This window comes from Scardinius erythrophthalmus (assembly GCF_964197995.2).
Source record: "Scardinius erythrophthalmus genome assembly, chromosome: 22".
In the NCBI taxonomy this organism is placed as follows: domain Eukaryota; kingdom Metazoa; phylum Chordata; class Actinopteri; order Cypriniformes; family Leuciscidae; genus Scardinius; species Scardinius erythrophthalmus.
The window spans coordinates 12,704,786-12,723,276 of NC_138242.1; the positions used below are offsets into that span (position 1 = coordinate 12,704,786).

At 38.8% G+C, this 18,491-nt stretch overlaps 1 protein-coding gene across 8 annotated transcripts in view; it reads left to right on the forward strand.

Moving 5' to 3' along the window:
* The window catches only part of mppe1 (metallophosphoesterase 1), a 134,498-nt gene that overhangs the window by 76,732 nt on the left and 39,275 nt on the right, over positions 1–18,491 (forward strand). For 2 of the 8 annotated variants that reach the window (XM_081352691.1, XM_081352687.1), the window contains one exon: positions 17,086–17,786. The exons of the other annotated variants lie outside the window; for them this stretch is intronic. In XM_081352691.1, coding sequence (XP_081208817.1) covers positions 17,086–17,202 — 117 coding nt within the window. In that variant the 3' untranslated portion in view covers positions 17,203–17,786. Of the gene's footprint in view, positions 1–17,085; positions 17,787–18,491 lie in introns of those variants that run through there. 8 annotated transcript variants of the gene reach the window in all.

Sequence of the window (18,491 nt, forward strand, 5' to 3'; positions counted from 1 at the left end):
CTGCACAATTACTAGAAATGTTTACCTTGGATATTGTACAATTTGCAAGCACAATTTGTGGAAAAAACAACAACTGTGAACCAGTTTATATATATATATATATATATATATATATATATATATATATATATATATATATATATATATATATATATATTGTCCTTGCATTCTTTCTTGTGGCTCAGTCACACACCTGAATGAAAGGCTAATTAAGTATGCAGCCTCATTATGCGGGGGCCTGTTGTCTCCTCAGGTGTGAATCACGCCCACCCGCATATGGCCTTTCCAAGCCAAAAGTGTGTTACAAAATTTAAATAAATGTATTGTTTTATGTGAACGATTAGGCAGGATGATTTTCACATCATTTTGAAGAAAAAACTCTAGGCGACAAAATGCATTATTCAGAAGTCTTATTGACACATATTTAGTATGTGTTTTGTGGCCTTATTTCAGACATTTTCATTTTTAGTTTTCAATAACCATGCATAAACATTATTCTCTCAAAAATACAAACATGTACATACATGTTGCTCACATATTATGGTAGACCTGTTTGTGCTAAATAGAGTGTAATTATACCTTTGCCATTAATATGTTTATAAGCAACTGAAAAAAGCACAAATGTAAGGGCATGTCAGAACATCTCAAGGACCCCAAAAATACCTTAGACCCCAGAGGGTTAAACTTTAGGAGATTTTGATGATTTTCGTAAAAACAGATTATTTGAATTAGTATTGTGCCTGGCTAGTAAAATCTCCATAAAAGCATCTAATGCACCATATATTCCTAAATATGTATTTTAGATACATATCTCAGTTTACTTATTGTAGAAACTAAATCCAAATTAATCCATCCATGACCCAGTTTAGCAGATTTACCTTTCCTGGTGGAATCAATACATATTTCTATTGATGATCACCTTGGTTATTGTTTGGGTTTAGAGCACATTTTTTTGTTTTAAAAAATGACATTACGTTCCTTGAAATTGACCCGGAACTTTGGCCGAATCAAGCAGATTATCAGGAGGCACAGGCAACCATGCAATGAAAGTAGTCAAAGATCCCGCCGAGAGAGGAGTGACTCTGATTCAAGAATACAATGGCTATCTCACACACAAGAACAATTGCAGTTTCTCCTTCATGTGGTGGAAGATCACCGACGGATCTATCCAGACTGCAAAAAGTCAACACTGGCTGCTGAGCATCAGAAATGAGGGATTGTTGAAAACTTTGTGCTTTTTTTGAGATTGTTGTCATGTCATTGTTGCTCTGATTTCAATAAAATGTAGTTCATTTGCAGCAAATTTTAATATTACTTGCATATCACAATAACGCCGCACAGTTATTTCTAATTTTGAAGTGAAAAGGAACAGTTTAAGAGGTTAAGACACTAACGTTTTGCAAAAAAAAAATTGGAATTGATGAGGACCACCCTAGTGCTGAGTTTCATATTAATTCATGCAAGCTAGTTTGATCTATGGACCAAGTTTTCGGACCCCATTCAAGGGGGCGCTGTTGAGCCCTCCTGCCACGCCCGGGTACCAGCTTCAGCCCGGCCCTGATGGCCGCAGGTTCTGACCTGTGTGCAAAGTTTCAAGAGTTTTCGAGCACGTTAAGGGCCCCAAAAGCCCCTGAAACCTTGAAAAACAATTATAAAAGCAAATCTCTCCTAACAGACAAATCCCCCACATCCCACACACACACAGAGACACAGATACAGAGAGAGAGAATTCTCCAAAAAATCACATTCAAAACAAAATATCTGACTTCCTGATTCTAGGAAAAACTAAGCCCCCATTTTTGACTAAAGGTGGCGCTACTGAGCCCCTCACCACGCCCGTTTCTGAAACTTTGCACGTCTACTGGCTAAAAAATGTGATGTCTGTCGAGTTTCATGCATTTTCAAGCATGTGAAAAGTCTCAAAAGCATCTGAAAAGAATATTAAAGTTTGATGCGTTGCCACGGCAACAGTATCTAAGATATCAATAATCCTTTCACAGGTCTACATCTGCCGTGTGTCTACACTGTAAACATAAAGTTTGAAGCAAATCGGGTAAAAATAAGAGAGTGATTTCAAAGCATTTTGAAAGTGACACACTTCCTGCTGCCAGTTGGTGGCGCTATAACTTTGACTCATAATAGTCAACGAACACACCGCTGAAGTTTCATCAAGATCAGTCAATGTATGCTGAAGTTATAATACACTTCCTGTGTCCCTTATTCGCCATAAATTCGTTTCCTCGCCACGGCCAAACCGTTTGAGATATCAAAAATCCGTCCGCAGTTTAGCATCCTCAATGTCTTGACTTCATGCTGACCGAGTTTGGAGGCGATTGGATGAATTTCCTAGGCAAGGCAAGGCAAGGCAAGTTTATTTATATAGCACATTTCATACACAATGGCAATTCAAAGTGCTTTACATAGAAGAAATTAAAATAATAACAAGAAATAAGAATAATTAAAACAGTTAAGAAGAATAAAAAATAAAATACAGTACAGTACAAACAGTCGGACGAACATTGGCACAGTGCTCATTCAGTAAATGCATAGTTTAACAGATGTGTTTTGAGTCTGGATTTGAATGTGACTACTGTAGGAGCACATCTGATCTCCTCTGGAAGCTGGTTCCAGCTGCGGCTGGCATAATAGCTAAAAGCAGACTCGCCATGCTTAGAGTGAACCCTTGGTATTTCTAGCTGATATGATCCTAGTGATCTGAGTGATCTGTTGGGTTTATATTCAGTGAGCATATCTGCAATATATTGAGGTCCAAGGCCATTGAATGATTTATATACCAGTAATAATACTTTAAAATCAATCCTAAATTTAACTGGGAGCCAGTGTAAAGACCTGAGGACTGGCGTGATATGTTCATATTTTCTGGTTCTGCTCAGAATCCTGGCGGCAGCATTCTGTATGAGCTGCAACTGTCTTATGGTCTTTTTGGGAAGACCAGTGAAGAGTCCATTACAGTAATCCACCCTGCTGGTTATGAAAGCATGCACAAGTTTCTCTAAGTCTTGTCTGGAAACAAAGCATCTAATTCTTGCAATATTTTTCAGATGATAGTATGCTGATTTAGTTATTGCTTTGACATGACTACTGAAACTAAGGTCTGACTCTAGTGTCACACCAAGATTCCTGACTTGATTTTTAGTTGTTTGACCCCTAGAGTGAAGGTATGCGTTCACCTTGAGAACTTCATCTTTGTTTCCAAACGCAATGACTTCAGTTTTGTCTTTGTTTAACTGAAGAAAGTTTTGACACATCCAACTGTTGACTTCATCGATGCATTGGCACAGGGAGTCAATGGGGCTGCAATCGTTAGGCGATAGGGCTAAGTAAATCTGTGTGTTGTCTGCATAGCTGTGGTAAGCAGTTTGGTTCTTTCTCATTATTTGGCTCATTGGGAGCATATACAGGTTGAACAGGAGTGGCGCAAGAATTGAGCCTTGAGGGACTCCGCATGTCATGGATGTCCACTCAGACTTATGATCTCCTATACTCACATAATAACCTCTCCCATCTAAGTATGACCTGAACCATTTTAGGACTATCCCAGAAAGCCCCACCCAGTTTTCCAGCCTGTCAAGAAGTATGTTATGATCGACAGTGTCAAATGCAGCACTGAGGTCGAGTAGTACCAGCACCGATAATTTGCCTGAATTAGTATTTAAGCGAATATCGTTTATTATCTTTATGAGCGCTGTCTCTGTGCTGTGGTGCGGTCGGAAACCAGATTGAAAATTGTCAAAGTATCCATTCGAGCATAAGAATTTGTTCAGCTGATTGAAGACAGCTTTTTCAATGATCTTGCCTATGAAAGGAAGATTTGAGATCGGTCTATAGTTGCTTAATATGGTCTTATCCAGATTGTTCTTTTTCAGGAGGGGCTTGACAACTGCAGTTTTCAGGGATTTTGGAAAACTCCCAGAGAGAAGTGAGGCATTTACCACTTCTAGAAGATCTGCTTCTAAACTGTTTAACACACTTTTGAAAAATGATGTGGGGAGTGTGTCAAGAGCGCAGGTTGATGTTTTAAGGTGCTGTACAGTTTCTTCCAAAATTTTGCCATCAATTTCTTTGAAATCAGACATAGTAACTACTTTCTCAGGTGGTTTGATCTGTCTGACCCCAGGGCAACTCAAGGATGTGCTCATCACCTTTCTGATATTATTGATTTTCTCAGAGAAGAAAGAAGCAAACTCACTACACTTGTTGTCTGAGAGCATTTCACTGGGAATCTGGCTTGGGGGGTTTGTCAGTCTCTCTACAGTAGCAAAAAGAGTGCGTGTGTTGTTTAAATTACTGTTTATAATATTTGAGAAGAAAATCTGTCTAGCTTTGCCTAGTTCCATATTAAAAGCATGAAGGCTGTCTTTGTAGATGTTATAATGGACTACAAGTTTTGTCTTCCGCCACATGCGCTCTGCTTTTCTGCATTGTCTTTTCATATTTTGCACTGCTGTTGAGTTTCTCCAAGGTGCTTTTTGTCTGCTACTCTTCTTCCTGACTTTCACAGGAGCAATATCATCAATCACACTTTTAACTTTTGAGTTAAAAGAATCAAGGAGAAAATCAACAGAGTCAGCAGATATACTTGGTGTTAAGGATATAGCCTTCATGAATAGTACACTAGTGTTCTCATTTAAGCATCTCTTCTTGACAGACACAGATCTAGCTTCAGTGGCAGGAGAGATCAATATATCAAAGAAAATACAGAAATGATCAGACAGTGCTACATCCTTAATAGCAATCGATGAAATGTTTAGACCCTTACTGATAAGTAAATCTAGAGTGTGTCCACGATTGTGTGTGGGTCCATGTATATGCTGAGTCAGATCAAAAGTTTTTAAAACACTTTTGATTTCTTTCGCCATATTATTCTCTGCACTATCTATGTGGATGTTACAATCTCCAGCAATGGCAAAACAGTCAAACTCTGATGTAATTGTTGATAACAGTTCTGTAAAGTCCTCAGCAAAGGCTGGAGAGTATTTTGGAGGCCTGTAAATAATGATAAGTAAAATGCGTGGAGCACCTTTTAACACAATACCCAGATATTCGAAAGACAAGTAATTCCCAAATGATATTTGCTTACATTGATAGATATCTTTAAAAAGAGCAGCTAGACCCCCACCTCTCTTAACAGCTCTGCAGACACTCATAAAAGTAAAGTTAGGGGGTGCTGCTTCATTGAGGACTGTTGCACTGCAGCTGTCTTCTAGCCAGGTTTCATTCAGAAGCATAAAATCCAGATTGTTTGTGGTTAAGTCGTTGACTAGAAGTGATTTATTTTTAAGTGAGCGGATGTTAAAAAGTGCTAACTTAACAGTCTTACTTTTCCCCACAGCAATATTAGTTTGACGTGTAAGAGGCACCAGATTAGTTAGGTTTGCTGTACGGCTATTGAAGGCCTTAGACTTTCTATCTTGTAATAGAACAGCAATAGAGAAAGATACAGATACAGGCACACTGGGTTCCCGTTTGTTCTGTAAACATTTGAGAGAGTTACTGTTATCAAAACGGGGACCCGACACAGCTGGTATCAGTTGTTTTTGGTTCACCTCGAGCAGATGGAGGAGGGTGTGGGCCCTGGCGTTGTGGCAGAGGCCGAAGAGCTCTCACAGGAGGAGGAGGAGGGCGAGCTGGGCCCGCAGGCTTGGGTGCAGGCTTTGATGCGGGTGGTAATGGTGCCTGTCGTTTTTGGGTTGGTATCTGGGGGCTTGCAGCAAAAGAGTGGGATAGTCTGGTTCCAGCATACACCAGTTCTTCCATTTTCTGTGAGAAGCACAGAAGTGGAGTTGCTGGCGAGAGGGATAACGTTTCTGGTGAGAGGAGCTGTTGCTCTGGTGTTATCGGAGGCTGTGATATGCTGTCCTGGCTTTCCTGGCTGTTTTCCAGGAAGTCGTCCTTGGGTGCTGAATCTTCGAGCAGTTCTAATATGTCACAGTCTGTCTGTGGTGAGCTCTGTGGGCAGGGCTCAGCTGAGATTGTGTCCGTGAGCAGAGGTTGTTGTGGCGGAGTGGTGTTATCATGTCCATTTTGCTGCTGAAGTGAAGTCCCGTGGTCATTCATACTGTGTCCAGGTGTGTGTATGCCATTCAGATTGAGTTGATTGGCACACACTGCAGAAGGATGATTGAGGGAGAAGTAGATATTGTCCTTTAACACTCTTGAACCAAGTTTGTTTGGGTGATGGCCATCCCGATGAAACAATTGTCTCTGACTCCAGAAAAGATTGAAATTATCAATGAAGTTCACTCCTTTTATCTTGCAGGTTTTTTGCAGCCATGTATTTAGCCCAAGTAACCGTGAAAACCTGTTTGTTCCTCTTGCTGGGAGAGGTCCACTGATGAATGTTTGAACTTTCAGTCTTTCAAGTGTTTCAAAAAGTTCATGGAAATCCTTCTTAAGGAGTTCAGACTGCTCTTTATGAATATCATTCTTCCCCACATGAATGATGAGTCGATTTGCAGTCTTATGTTTCATCAGAATGTTCTGAAGTTCCCTGTTTATATCAGAAGTTGTTGCTTGTGGAAGGCAGCACGTAGTTGTGTCCCTGCTGCTAATGTTTCTGATTATGGAGTCCCCCACTATCAGAGTCCTGGGCTCGGCTGCGCTCTGAGCTGAGTGCCGCTGTCTGCTCGACCTTGAGCGCCAGTTAGCATCAGTGTTAGCTACTGGCCCATTCAGTCTCTGTTCGATCACATTCATCACATTTGGGGATTCCTCATTTACATTCATTAGCACTTCAAATCTGTTCTCAAGATGTATAGGCGGTGGTAGGAGACCAGTGTTTGCAATCCTTGTCAGAGCTGTATCTGGGGTAGAGGATGCTACTGCGGCAATATGTGATGCTCGTGACAATCTGATGTCTCGAGTGCCTTTGGGTCTCGCTCCCTGTTTGTGCCATCGATTTGTAAGTCGATCGGCTTGTTTCTCTACCTGTCGAGGAGCACTAGTTTCATGGGACTCGCCGTTATGCTGAGGGTGTCCATGACGAAGCTCTGTTGTGTGTTCCGTCTGGTTTGGTGGTCCCGTAAGTAACTTTGTTTCAAGAACTGCAATCCTTTGTAAAAGTCTGTGGCAGTTAGTGCAGCAAGTAGATTCCAGAAGAGGCATTTTCTCTTATCCTTGAGGCAGTTGTGTTTTCCTTTCCCGGAATGTAAGCTGGTCGGGTAAAAGAATTCTCAGTTTTTGTAGTAATCCAAACTTTGTCGTATGAGCACTGTGCTGATTTGCTGAAGTTAAAATTAGGTGATAAAAGGAAATAAAATAAAGGAAATAAAATATAAAAAAACAGGAGATAAAATGTAAAAGCGATAGAGCAAAGCGCGGAGCAGTAAGCAAGAGCGTCCGAACAGTAGCTGAGCAGGAAGTGTGTGCCTAGGAGGAGTACATCAAATTCCACAGCATGCGTTTTCAAACAACCCATAATAACCGACTTCCTGTTGGGCTGGTGCAAAACTTAGAGCACGAAAGCTGTTCGGCCCGATGAGATCTATATTTGTACCGAGTTTCATATTATTACATGCAAGTGTATGTAAATGTAATGTAAAAATAAAAACAAAAGTAAGCAGTGTTGGGCTCACGTTACCCTCTCATTAGAATGAAAATGTTTCAACATTTGCCATGTATTTGGATGCTAAACTATTCTTTATTATAGGCTTTGTACTTCATTTGTGTTCCAATATCGACGGAAAAAATCATCCTCCTCATACGCGCAAAAATTTGCTTGGAAACATCACAGTGGAGCGGTGCTTACCGTGAATGGTACAAATTGTACTACTGACTATTTAAACAGAGCAGTGTAATTTTTATATGTTAGGTTGACTATTTTATTAATATATTTTTTAAGACTATAATGAACAGGCTGTGATGTCAAGATTGCAATGCTGGAATGTGTGTGTGTGTGTGTGTGTGTGTGTGTGTGTGTGTGTGTGGGCGCAGGCGTGGGCGCGTTCGAACAGTAGAGACATAAAAACATAGGCTATTCCGTCATTTTTTTCATACAGGACATTATTCAAACTGCAAAGTGTTAACTAATATTTGTGTACAGTCGCAATAAAACACAACATTGTGCTTTTGTAAAATAAATTCAAGCAATCCGCCCCCCGAAAGGCGCTAATTGTAAAATTTAACTAAAATCACTGCATTCTTTGAAAACGCTCACTCAGCTCCGCACCATTATCAATGTCTGTGCAGACGAACATATTTTACTTTCATTTTTAAGCAAGCGATTCAAAAGCCCCCAGCGGTGTCACACGTCGATTAACCGGTGGTAAAATATTCTCACTGTCACATACCTAGTATATTTTTATGTAGATACAATAGGCCTACCTGATTTTGAACACAAGAGGGCAGTATAGCACTATAAATGACTTGATATTTTTAATTATTTATTATTTAGTATTTTTAAACTTAGAATAAAATTAGAATAAAATTCTTCTTAAAAAAAGAATAAAATGGGTTTAGTTGTGACATTTGTATAGTTTTATATAGAAATAAATGGTGTATAATTACATTTTTAAAATATATATGACTTTTAGTGTTTCCTTTGTGGACATTACTTTAATCCCTCACTATAGCAAAAACCGTTTGAGATGTTTATTATCCGTTCACAATTTAGCATCTTTAATGTATTTTCATCATGTTGAAAAAGTTTGGTGTGAATAAAATAAACCACTTAGGAAGAATAGCTAAAAACGAAAAAGTCTGAAATATCCCAAAAATCCACATTCAAACCAAAATATCTGACACCCTGTTGGTCATCGCTAATAACTGTAAATTAGAAAGCTGTCCGGCTCGATGAGACCTTTCAGGGCTTGGGCCCTAAATATAGCTGTTACCTAAAGGCACCGGGGGTGGCGGTGCCACCGGCTTTGGCCCTTTATTTATATATATATATATATATATATATATATATATATATATATATATATATATATATATATATATATATATATATATATATTTGTATATATATAAGACAGAAAATATTACTTGTCTTACCTTATTCTGATTTTATGATACACACAAAATATTCCACAAGATTGATTAATGTTGATTAACCCTGTTGATTAACCGTTGGTAAAATATTCTCACCGTCACATACCTAGTAAATTTTTATATAGATACAATAGGCCTACCTGATTTTGAACACAACAGGGCAGTATAGCACTATGAATGACATGATTTATTTATTTTTTGGACTAAATAAATCATTCTGGAGGTTTTTAAACTTAAACAATTATTAAATTGAAAAAAAAAAAAGAATAAAATGGGTTTAGTTCTGATATTTGTATAATTTTATATAGAATTTTTAGAAGATATGAGGCTTTTAGTGTTTCCTTTTTTGACATTAATCTTGATGTATCTGTCGTGTTTCAAGAGTCTCAAACGCATCCGAAAAGAATATTAAAGTTTGATGCGTTGCCACGGCAACAGTATCTAAGATATCAATAATCCTTTCACAGGTCTACATCTGCCGTGTGTCTACATTATACACATAAAGTTTGAAGCAAATCGGGTAAACATAAGAGGGTGACTTCAAAGCATTTTGAAAGTGACAAACTTCCTGCTGCCAGTTGGTGGCGCTATAACTTTTACTCACAATAGTCACATCCTTGTGTTCGGCCTCTTACAACGAATACACTGCTGAAGTTTCATCAAGATCAGATAATGCATGCTGAAGTTATAATACACTTCCTGTGTCCCTTATTCGCCATAAATTCGTTTCCTCACCACGGCCAAACCGTTTGAGATATCAAAAATCCGTCCGCAATTTAGCATCCTCAATGTCTTGACTTCATGCTGACCGAGTTTGGAGACGATTGGATGAATTCCCTAGGAGGAGTACATTAAATTCCACAGCATGCGTTTCCAAACAACCCAAAATAGCCTACTTCCTGTTGGGCTGGCGTAAAGCTTAGAGCACGAAAGTTGTTCGGCCTGATGAGATCTATATGTGTACCGAGTTTCATATTATTACATGCAAGTGTGTTTGATTTATGGACAAGTGTTCGGATCCCGTTCCAGGGGGCGCTGTCGAGCCCCCCTGCCACGCCCGGGTACCAGATTCAGCCCGGCCCTGATGGCCGCGGGTTCTGACGTGTGTGCAAAGTTTCAAGAGTTTTTGAGCATGTTAAGGGCCCTAAAAGTGCCCGAAAGTTTGACAAAATAATAATAATAAATATAGCTGCAAGCAGCGATTCGGGCCCAAGCCGGTGGCACCGCCACCCTGGTGCCTTTAGTTACAGACTACATTTTTTAGAAGATAGGAGGTTTTTAGTGTTTCCTTTTTTGACATTACTTTAATCCCTCGCCATAACAAAACCGATTGAGATATTTATTATCCGTTCACAATTTAGCGTCTTTAATGTATTTTCATCATGTTGATAAAGTTTGGTGGGATTAAAATAAACCACTTAAGAGGAGTGGGTAAAAATTCAGAGGCAGATTTTGCAAAGAAATCCACATTCAAACCAAAATATCTGACTTCCTGTTGGTCGGAGCTAATGACTGTAAATTAGAAAGTTGTCCGGCTCAATGAGTCCAATATACGTACTGATTTTTTTAACTGTGGGTAAAAGTAACCCCCCCACTTTTGTCAAAAGCATTTTTAAAGTGACACAGTTCCTGCTGCCAGTTGGTGGTGCTATAACTTTGACTCACATTAGTCACATCAATGTGATCGGCCTCTGAAAACGAACACACTGCTGAAGTTTTATCAAGATCAGTTAATGTATGCAGAAGTTATAACACACTTCCTGTTTCTCTTTTCTCGCCATAAATTCGTTTCCTCACCACGGCCAAACCGTTCAAGATATCAAAAATCCGTCCACAATTTAGCATCCTCAATGTCTTGACTTCATGCTGACCGAGTTTGTAGAGCATTACAATAATCTAGCCTTGAGGTCATGAACGCATGAAGTAACTGTTCAGCATTTGTCAATGAGAGCATATGGGCCAATTTAGATATATTTTTAAGATGGAAAAATGCGGTTTTACAGATACTAGACACGTGACTTTCAAATGAAAGATTGGTATCAAAGAGCACACCCAGGTTCCTAACCAATGTAACGACTGATACCAAATCAGACACAATTATTTGGTATATGTACCATAAAAATCTCCAAACTTCACTGTGGGATCTGTGGTCCCATCCCCCAAACAGGGCAAGACGATCCTAGTTGTCATGACCACGATCAGATAAAGTTTTATGGGTGTTAAAGAATGTGACCACATGCTTGAGAGAGAAAGACAATGGGAAGACAGAAACAATCTTCAATACAGACTTTGCTGCATTAATCATAGACTAACTGATCTATAAATGAAAATGCATCCCAGAAACTGTGTGAATGATTTACTGTCTTGTGTACTATTATGTATATACTATGGTATGTATTTTATTATACAACCAACCAACGGTCAATGTAACCTCACCTGTATCATGTCTCCTATCTAATTAATCCTCATGTAATGACTCACACTTTGATGTACATCACCTTCTCTTATGCCGAGTTCAGACTGCATGATTTTAGCCCCGATTTTGGCTCGCCGACAGGTTTTGAGAAATCACAGACAAATGCCTGAAATCACAGGCAAATCGGTGCTCGTTCACGCGAGTGACAATCACGCAGTGTGAATGAGCAAAGACGCGATCTGAGAGAATCACAGACGAGTCGCCGACGCCCGTGAGATATTTGGCATGCTAAATATCTGGACCTGTCGGCGATTCAAAATCCTGCTGTGTGAAAGTGTTCTGACTGAAAACTACATCGGCAATGACCGACAGCCAATGAGAGAGCAAGATACAGAGCAGCGGGGAGTTCGGGGAGGAGTTATAGACCACAATATCAGTATTTTAATAGATATATTTACAATTATATCAAACAGAAACAAAGCACAAACATTTGCTTGACCAGCAGCAACAGCAACACATTGCAACATTATTTATTTACCCCAAACTCTCTTTGCAGAACACACAGTCCTTGCTCCCCTTGTCTTCCCAACCATTTCCTCACGCATAATGTTTTTCTTTTTCTCCTTTTCGCTGCAAATCAGTGCACAGACAATTTGGATCGCAAGCTTCTTGCAGGCTATCATTTTTAATAACAATTTCAGTCTCGCGCGAGAACTGCAGTCTTACGCACGTGGGATTTTGCGCTATTTCCTTATCACTTCTCGCATGTGTTTGGTTGCGAAACGTAGTTTGCGGACCAGACAGAAATTGTCGGAGATTCTTCCTCCTGAAAGTCATGCAGTGTGAAACTAGCCTGGCTCCGCCCTCCTACGTACTTCCGCTCAATTTCATTTTACTTCAGTACTACGTCTGGGACTGCTGTATATTCTTAGGTTTCCAGAAACCAATTTTTTGTAGGACCAATCAGCGAACAGAGGGAGTGGCTGAGAACGATGACGTTGATGTAGTGCGTCAGTTTGAGTTGGAGTAATGGCAGCGGAGAAAGATGTGAGAAAAGCTATTCGGTCCGTTGTTGCAAAATTGCCGAATATACAGAAGTTAAAGCCGGAGCAAGAACGATGTTTGCTAAGTTTTGTTGGTGGCCATGATGTTGTGGCCCTCCTCCCCACGGTGTTCGGGAAAAGTTTGATTTTCCAGCTCACTCCACTAGCACTAGAAGTGCCAGAATTCCATAACTACTAGAACTGCCACAAGCGGTCATTTTGATCGCTATTCAAAACTCTATATCTTTAATGATAAATCCCCAATTGAGAGATTAATGCATTTATTGTATTAGGATGTCTTTTAAAAACAAAACAACACCAAACTTTACATTTAAACAAGTTTAATTATAATTTATAAATAAATAATATTCGTAGATGCCCTGAACAAAATGACGGAGATGTTTTCATGTTTCCACTGTTCGATCGCGCCCGCGCCCGCCGACACACACACCATAGTCCATTATTGCAGCCTGTTCATTATAGCCATAATAAAATATAATAATAAAATAGTCAACCTAACATATAAAAATTCCACTGCTCTGTTTCTCAGTACTAGTAGGCTACAATTCGTAACATTTTATGTGTGTGAAGAGGATGATTTTTTTCCGTCGATATTGGAACGTGAGTGAAGTTCAAAGCCTATGATAAAGAATAGTTTAGCATCCAAATACATCGCAAATGTTGAAACATTTTGATTCTAATTAGAGAGTTACGTGAGCCTAACGCCGCTTACTTTCACTTTCGCTTATAAAGCATTTCATTTTGGCTTTAGTTATTTTTTCATTCTTGTTCTGTTCTGAATATCATTACATTTAAATGATTTGTTGTTGAATATGTTTAGTGTATTTTTTTACCACATTTTATTGTTGCGTATATTGGTATAATACCGCGAAATTCAGTGCGGTCAACATGACCGTTTATGGCCGAAATAGGTAAATATGTTCATTTTTTTTTTTTTTTTTGCCTTATGTGTAATTTACATAGGCAATTTATATGAAAAACATTTTATTAAGGAAAAGTCAGGTACCAGCAGGATTGTATTTATTTTTTCAACAAAGTTATTGCAGATATAAAATTCAAAACGGTCAAAATGACTGCCATGGCAGTTCTAGTGGTGAATGAGTTAGCTAAGGCGAACGATAGGGATGCAAAGCCGATAGTTGTTGTCGTCTCCCCTCTTGTTGCACTAACGGAGGACCAAGTGAAGGAGGCAGATAAGTTGTTTCCGTATCGCGCAGTAGCTTGGTGATCACTGTACAGCATTTGCGGCAGATCCGAAACGACCGCAGCGGCGTATTGTTAATGATTAGACCCAGCTTCGACAGTTGACTGAATACATCACTGTCCTTAGTGTCAAATATACATTTAGAATTTGTAAATGTTTCCGGCCGGTTTCGGCGCATGACATACGTCACGACCACACGTTAGCGATTGGCTATGGCAGATCCTGAGTGACTCTGGGCAGATCCAATAGTTTTGAACTTTAACAGAGAACCCGCCTACAAGGAAGTAAACGTTTCTCAATGGAGAGATTCCAGACTCTCTGTACAAATGAAATGTACAAGAGTCTGGTAGAACCAGGCTAGTGTGAAACCTCCTGTCGCCGATGCATCGTGCATTGTGAACACACCAGCAAATGAATCTTACCCTGCATAGTCATGCAGTGTGAAAAGAACAGTGACCCGACTCTTTTGAAAATCGTGCAGTCTGAACTCGGCATTAGAATGCAGTGTTGGTTTGTTATATCTATCTGAGCATTAATGAACAGAAAAGAGTTAAGGCAGATGTCTGACCACACTTGAGATAGCGTCATAAATCCTCCCCACAGAGGAAACTCCCCTCAGAAATTCACCCTTTCTGATTGGTTTAGCCAGCCTGCAAGGTGTGCCTTTTGTCAAGCTTTAAAAGGCCTTTCCGTTAGCCCTGCCTTCTTCTTAGCTTCATAGCTGCTGGCCTCAACTGTCCTTCATGCTTTCATACTCCCAAAGGGAGTCAGACTGCCTTGTCTTCAATCCAATCAACTCCTGGCCTTCTCGGCACTTCAGGATGCCGTGCCTTCCAGCGTGCCCTCAACAGGCCAGGGCAGCAGGCAACCATGCAAGTTCATCATATCTTCTCCACCCAGCAGAGAAGAAAACGACTGCAACTTGTACAGTGACTTTTGACACTCATCAACAAACTCAATTTTCAACCACTTCAAGAATTGTATCCACTGCACCGACCATGCGAGTATCAATTTAATGAGGTGCTCTGAAAATGATAAGCTGATGGTTCTTTTCATAGTTAAATAGATCTCTTCCATAGTTCTATTTCCTGCTTCCGGTTCCATAACACTCGCCATTTTACCTATGCATGTATGTATGTATGAATGTATGTATGTATGTTTGTCTAGTTTAGTTATGTTTGTGATTTAGTTAATAAAACTTGTGCACAATTGTGTATTTGATTTCTGAGCCTCTGCTTGCAGCAAAGTCCCTTTTACGATCTTGATCTTGTTACATGTGCTGTACATGCTAAGAAATAATTCATTTCCGGTGGCCATGAAAGATAGACTTTTCTTAGAATAAATGAATAATCAAAGAGTTTGTTGGAACTGATTAATTGATTGTAATATTAATTTAGCTTACCTCAAAGTTAATCTAATTAACTGACCCAAATATCAATAATTAATCATAATTGGTAATTATGGATTATTATTAATATTTCCCCTTTGAGCTAATATTGTTACACCAAACGATGAAGACTTAACATAGCAGCCATCAAGTGTTAGACAGTATTCTAGATTACGTGTGGGAGTTTTTTGTCCAATAATTAGAATCTCTGTTTTTTCAGAATTTAGAAGTAGGAAATTACTAGTCATCCAATTTTTTATATCAGCTATGCATTCCGTTAATTTTGTGAATTGGTAAGTTTCGTTAGGTTTTGAAGAAATATACAGCTGAGTATCGTCAGCATAACAGTGAAAACTAATTCCATGTTTCCTAATGATATCTCCTAATGGTAGCATGTACAGAGTGAACAGCAACGGTCCTAGTACTGAGCCTTGTGGTACGCCATACTGAACTTGTGATCGATGAGACATCTCTTCATTTACTGCTACAAACTGATAACGGTCAGATAAGTATGATTTAAACCATGCTAGTGCAATTCCACTAATGCCAACATAATGTTCGAGTCTATTTAAAAGAATGTTGTGGTCAATAGTGTCAAATGCAGTACTAAGATCAAGTAACACTAATAGAGAGATACAACCACGATCGGATGCTAAAAGCAAATCATTTGTGACTCTAATGAGAGCAGTCTCGGTACTATGGTACAGTCTAAATCCGGACTGAAAATCCTTGCAGATATCATTTCTTTCTAGAAAGGAACACAGTTGTGAGGATACCTCATTTTCTAGTATCTTTGACAGAAAAGGCAGATTCGAGATCGGCCTGTAATTGACTAATTCTGTAGGATCAAGTTGCATTTTTTTTAACAAGCGGTTTAATCATAGCCAGCTTAAAGGTTTTTGGTACGTATCCTAGAGACAAAGACAAAATAATGATATTAAGAAGAGGATCTATGACCTCTGGGAGCATCTCTTTCAGTAGCTTAGTCGGTATAGGGTCTAACATACATGTTGTCGATTTAGATGATTTAATGAGTTTAGTAAATTCTTCCTCTCCTATAGCAGTAAATGAATGGAATTTTTCTTCAAGGAGACAACAATGCACTGCCTGATGCGATACTGTAGTAGACGGTTGCATAGTTATAATTTTCTCCCTGATATTATCAATCTTATAAGTGGAAGAAGTTCATAAAGTCATTACTGCTGTGCTGCTTGGAAACTTCTGGGCTTGAAGCTTTCTTTTTAGTTAGTTTAGCCACTGTTTCAAATAAATACCTAGGATTATGTTTCTTTTCTTCTAATAGGTTTGACAAATCTGTAAGTAATCGAGCTCTCCTTCCATGAAATCCGAAATACCTCTAGTTTTGTTTTCTTCCAGTTGCGCTCCATTTTTCTGGCTGCTCTCTTAAGGGCCTGAGTGTGCTCGTTGTACCACGGTGTTGGACTATTTTCTTTAATCTTCTTTAAGCGCAATGGAGCAACTGTGTCTAAAGTGCTGGAAAAGAGAGAGTTAAAAGTTTCTGTTGCAATATCGAGTTCTTCTAAGCTATCTGGGATGCTGAGATGATGAAACTGATTAGGAAGATTATTAATAAAGCAATCTTTAGTGGCAGAAATGATAGGTCTAACATATTTATAACACGGAGTCAGCTTTGCAGCCTTGGCTAAATGTAATTTACATGAGACTAGATAATGATCTGAGATGTCATCGCTCTGCTGCAGAATTTCAACAGCATCAACATTTATTCCATGTGATAATATTAGATCTGGAGTATGATTACGACAATAAGTAGGTCCTGACACGTGTTGTCTAACTCCGATTGAGTTTACAATGTCTTTAAATGCTAATCCCAATGCATCTTTTTCATTATCTATGTGTATATTAAAATCACCAACAATTAGTACTTTATCTGCAGTCAATATTAATTCTGATAGAAAGTCTTTATGGTGCCCTGTATACAGTAGCCAGCACAAATCTCAAACGTGATTTATCATCCCCACAGACATCAACCCAAAGAAGCAGCAGTGAAGGCAAGAAGAAGAAGAGCAGGGTCACTGTTAATTTGTCTCAAATAAAGCCTGAGAAAGGCCCCACCTCTCCGGGTTTGCTTGACCAATGAGAAGGGTGTAATTTCCAAGCAGGAAAATTCCTCTCTGGTTGATTTATGAATTTTTGTTTTAAGTGTGCTCATTTGCATGTGCAGCTGGATTGGTTTCTGATGAAGAAACTAAGAAATATTCTTGTAATCCTAATATGTTGCGCAGCTATCGGCATATCACGTACACAATCATTTCGATCTTCAAACTACTAATTTATAGAGACCAAACATGGTATAGGTGAGGTTACATTGACCGTTGGTTCTATCATTAAATGCACAGTATCAAGAAAATAATAGAATTAAAAGCACTACACATGACAGTAAATCATTCACACAATTTTCTGAGATGCATGTTCATTTATAGATCAGATTAATGCAGCAAAGTCAGTTTTAACCCTCTGGGGTCTGAGCTGTTTTCTGGCCCTGGAGGTGTTCTGACATGCTCTGACATTTGTGCTTATTTCTGTTACTTGTGACATTTTCATGGCTGAAGTCTGATTACACTGTATTCAGCACAAACTCTGCTACAATAATATATCAGCAGCATTTATGTAAAAGTTTGTAGTTTTGAGATAATGACATTTATGAGTGGTTTGTGAAAATGCAAAAAAAAAAAATTCTCACTGAAATAAGGCCATGAAACCCATACTGATTATTTATTCACAAGACTTTTGGAAATTGTATCACGTAGCCTAGAATATTTGCTTCAAAACTATGTGACAATCACCCTGACTGCTCATTCAGATAAGACAATATATTGATTTAAAAATTGTAAGACGTGTTTTGTGTAAGAAAGCTTTATGCGAGGATCATTAATATGTATGGATTTTCACACCTGAGAAAGACAAAGACCCTCCCCTAACGGCCCTATTAGGAGCTATCAGGCCCTGTCATTCTGTGCAACCTTGCACAAAGAATGAGGAGATTTAAAAAAGAATGGCTGTTTGATTGTTTGGATTTATTTACAACACAACATAATCCAAATATACACAACAAATGACAAAAAAACACTTATTGAACACACTGATCCAAAGACAGAGACCTTTGTGCCATTCCTAAAAACATTGTACATACCTTTCATTTCCAAGGTGTTTGATTTTCACTTTACCATGTTCATGTACAGAGACTCACGTGAATGTTGAAATCAGCAGGACTCAGTGGCATCTGGTCACTGAAAGAAAAGAAAAAAAAGTGAACATACTGATATCAAGAGAAATATAGGCCTGCACGATTTTGGGAATAAATTTTAGATTTTTCTGGTTAAAATTGCTTTTTAAAATTCACAGAATACACACACACACACACAAATG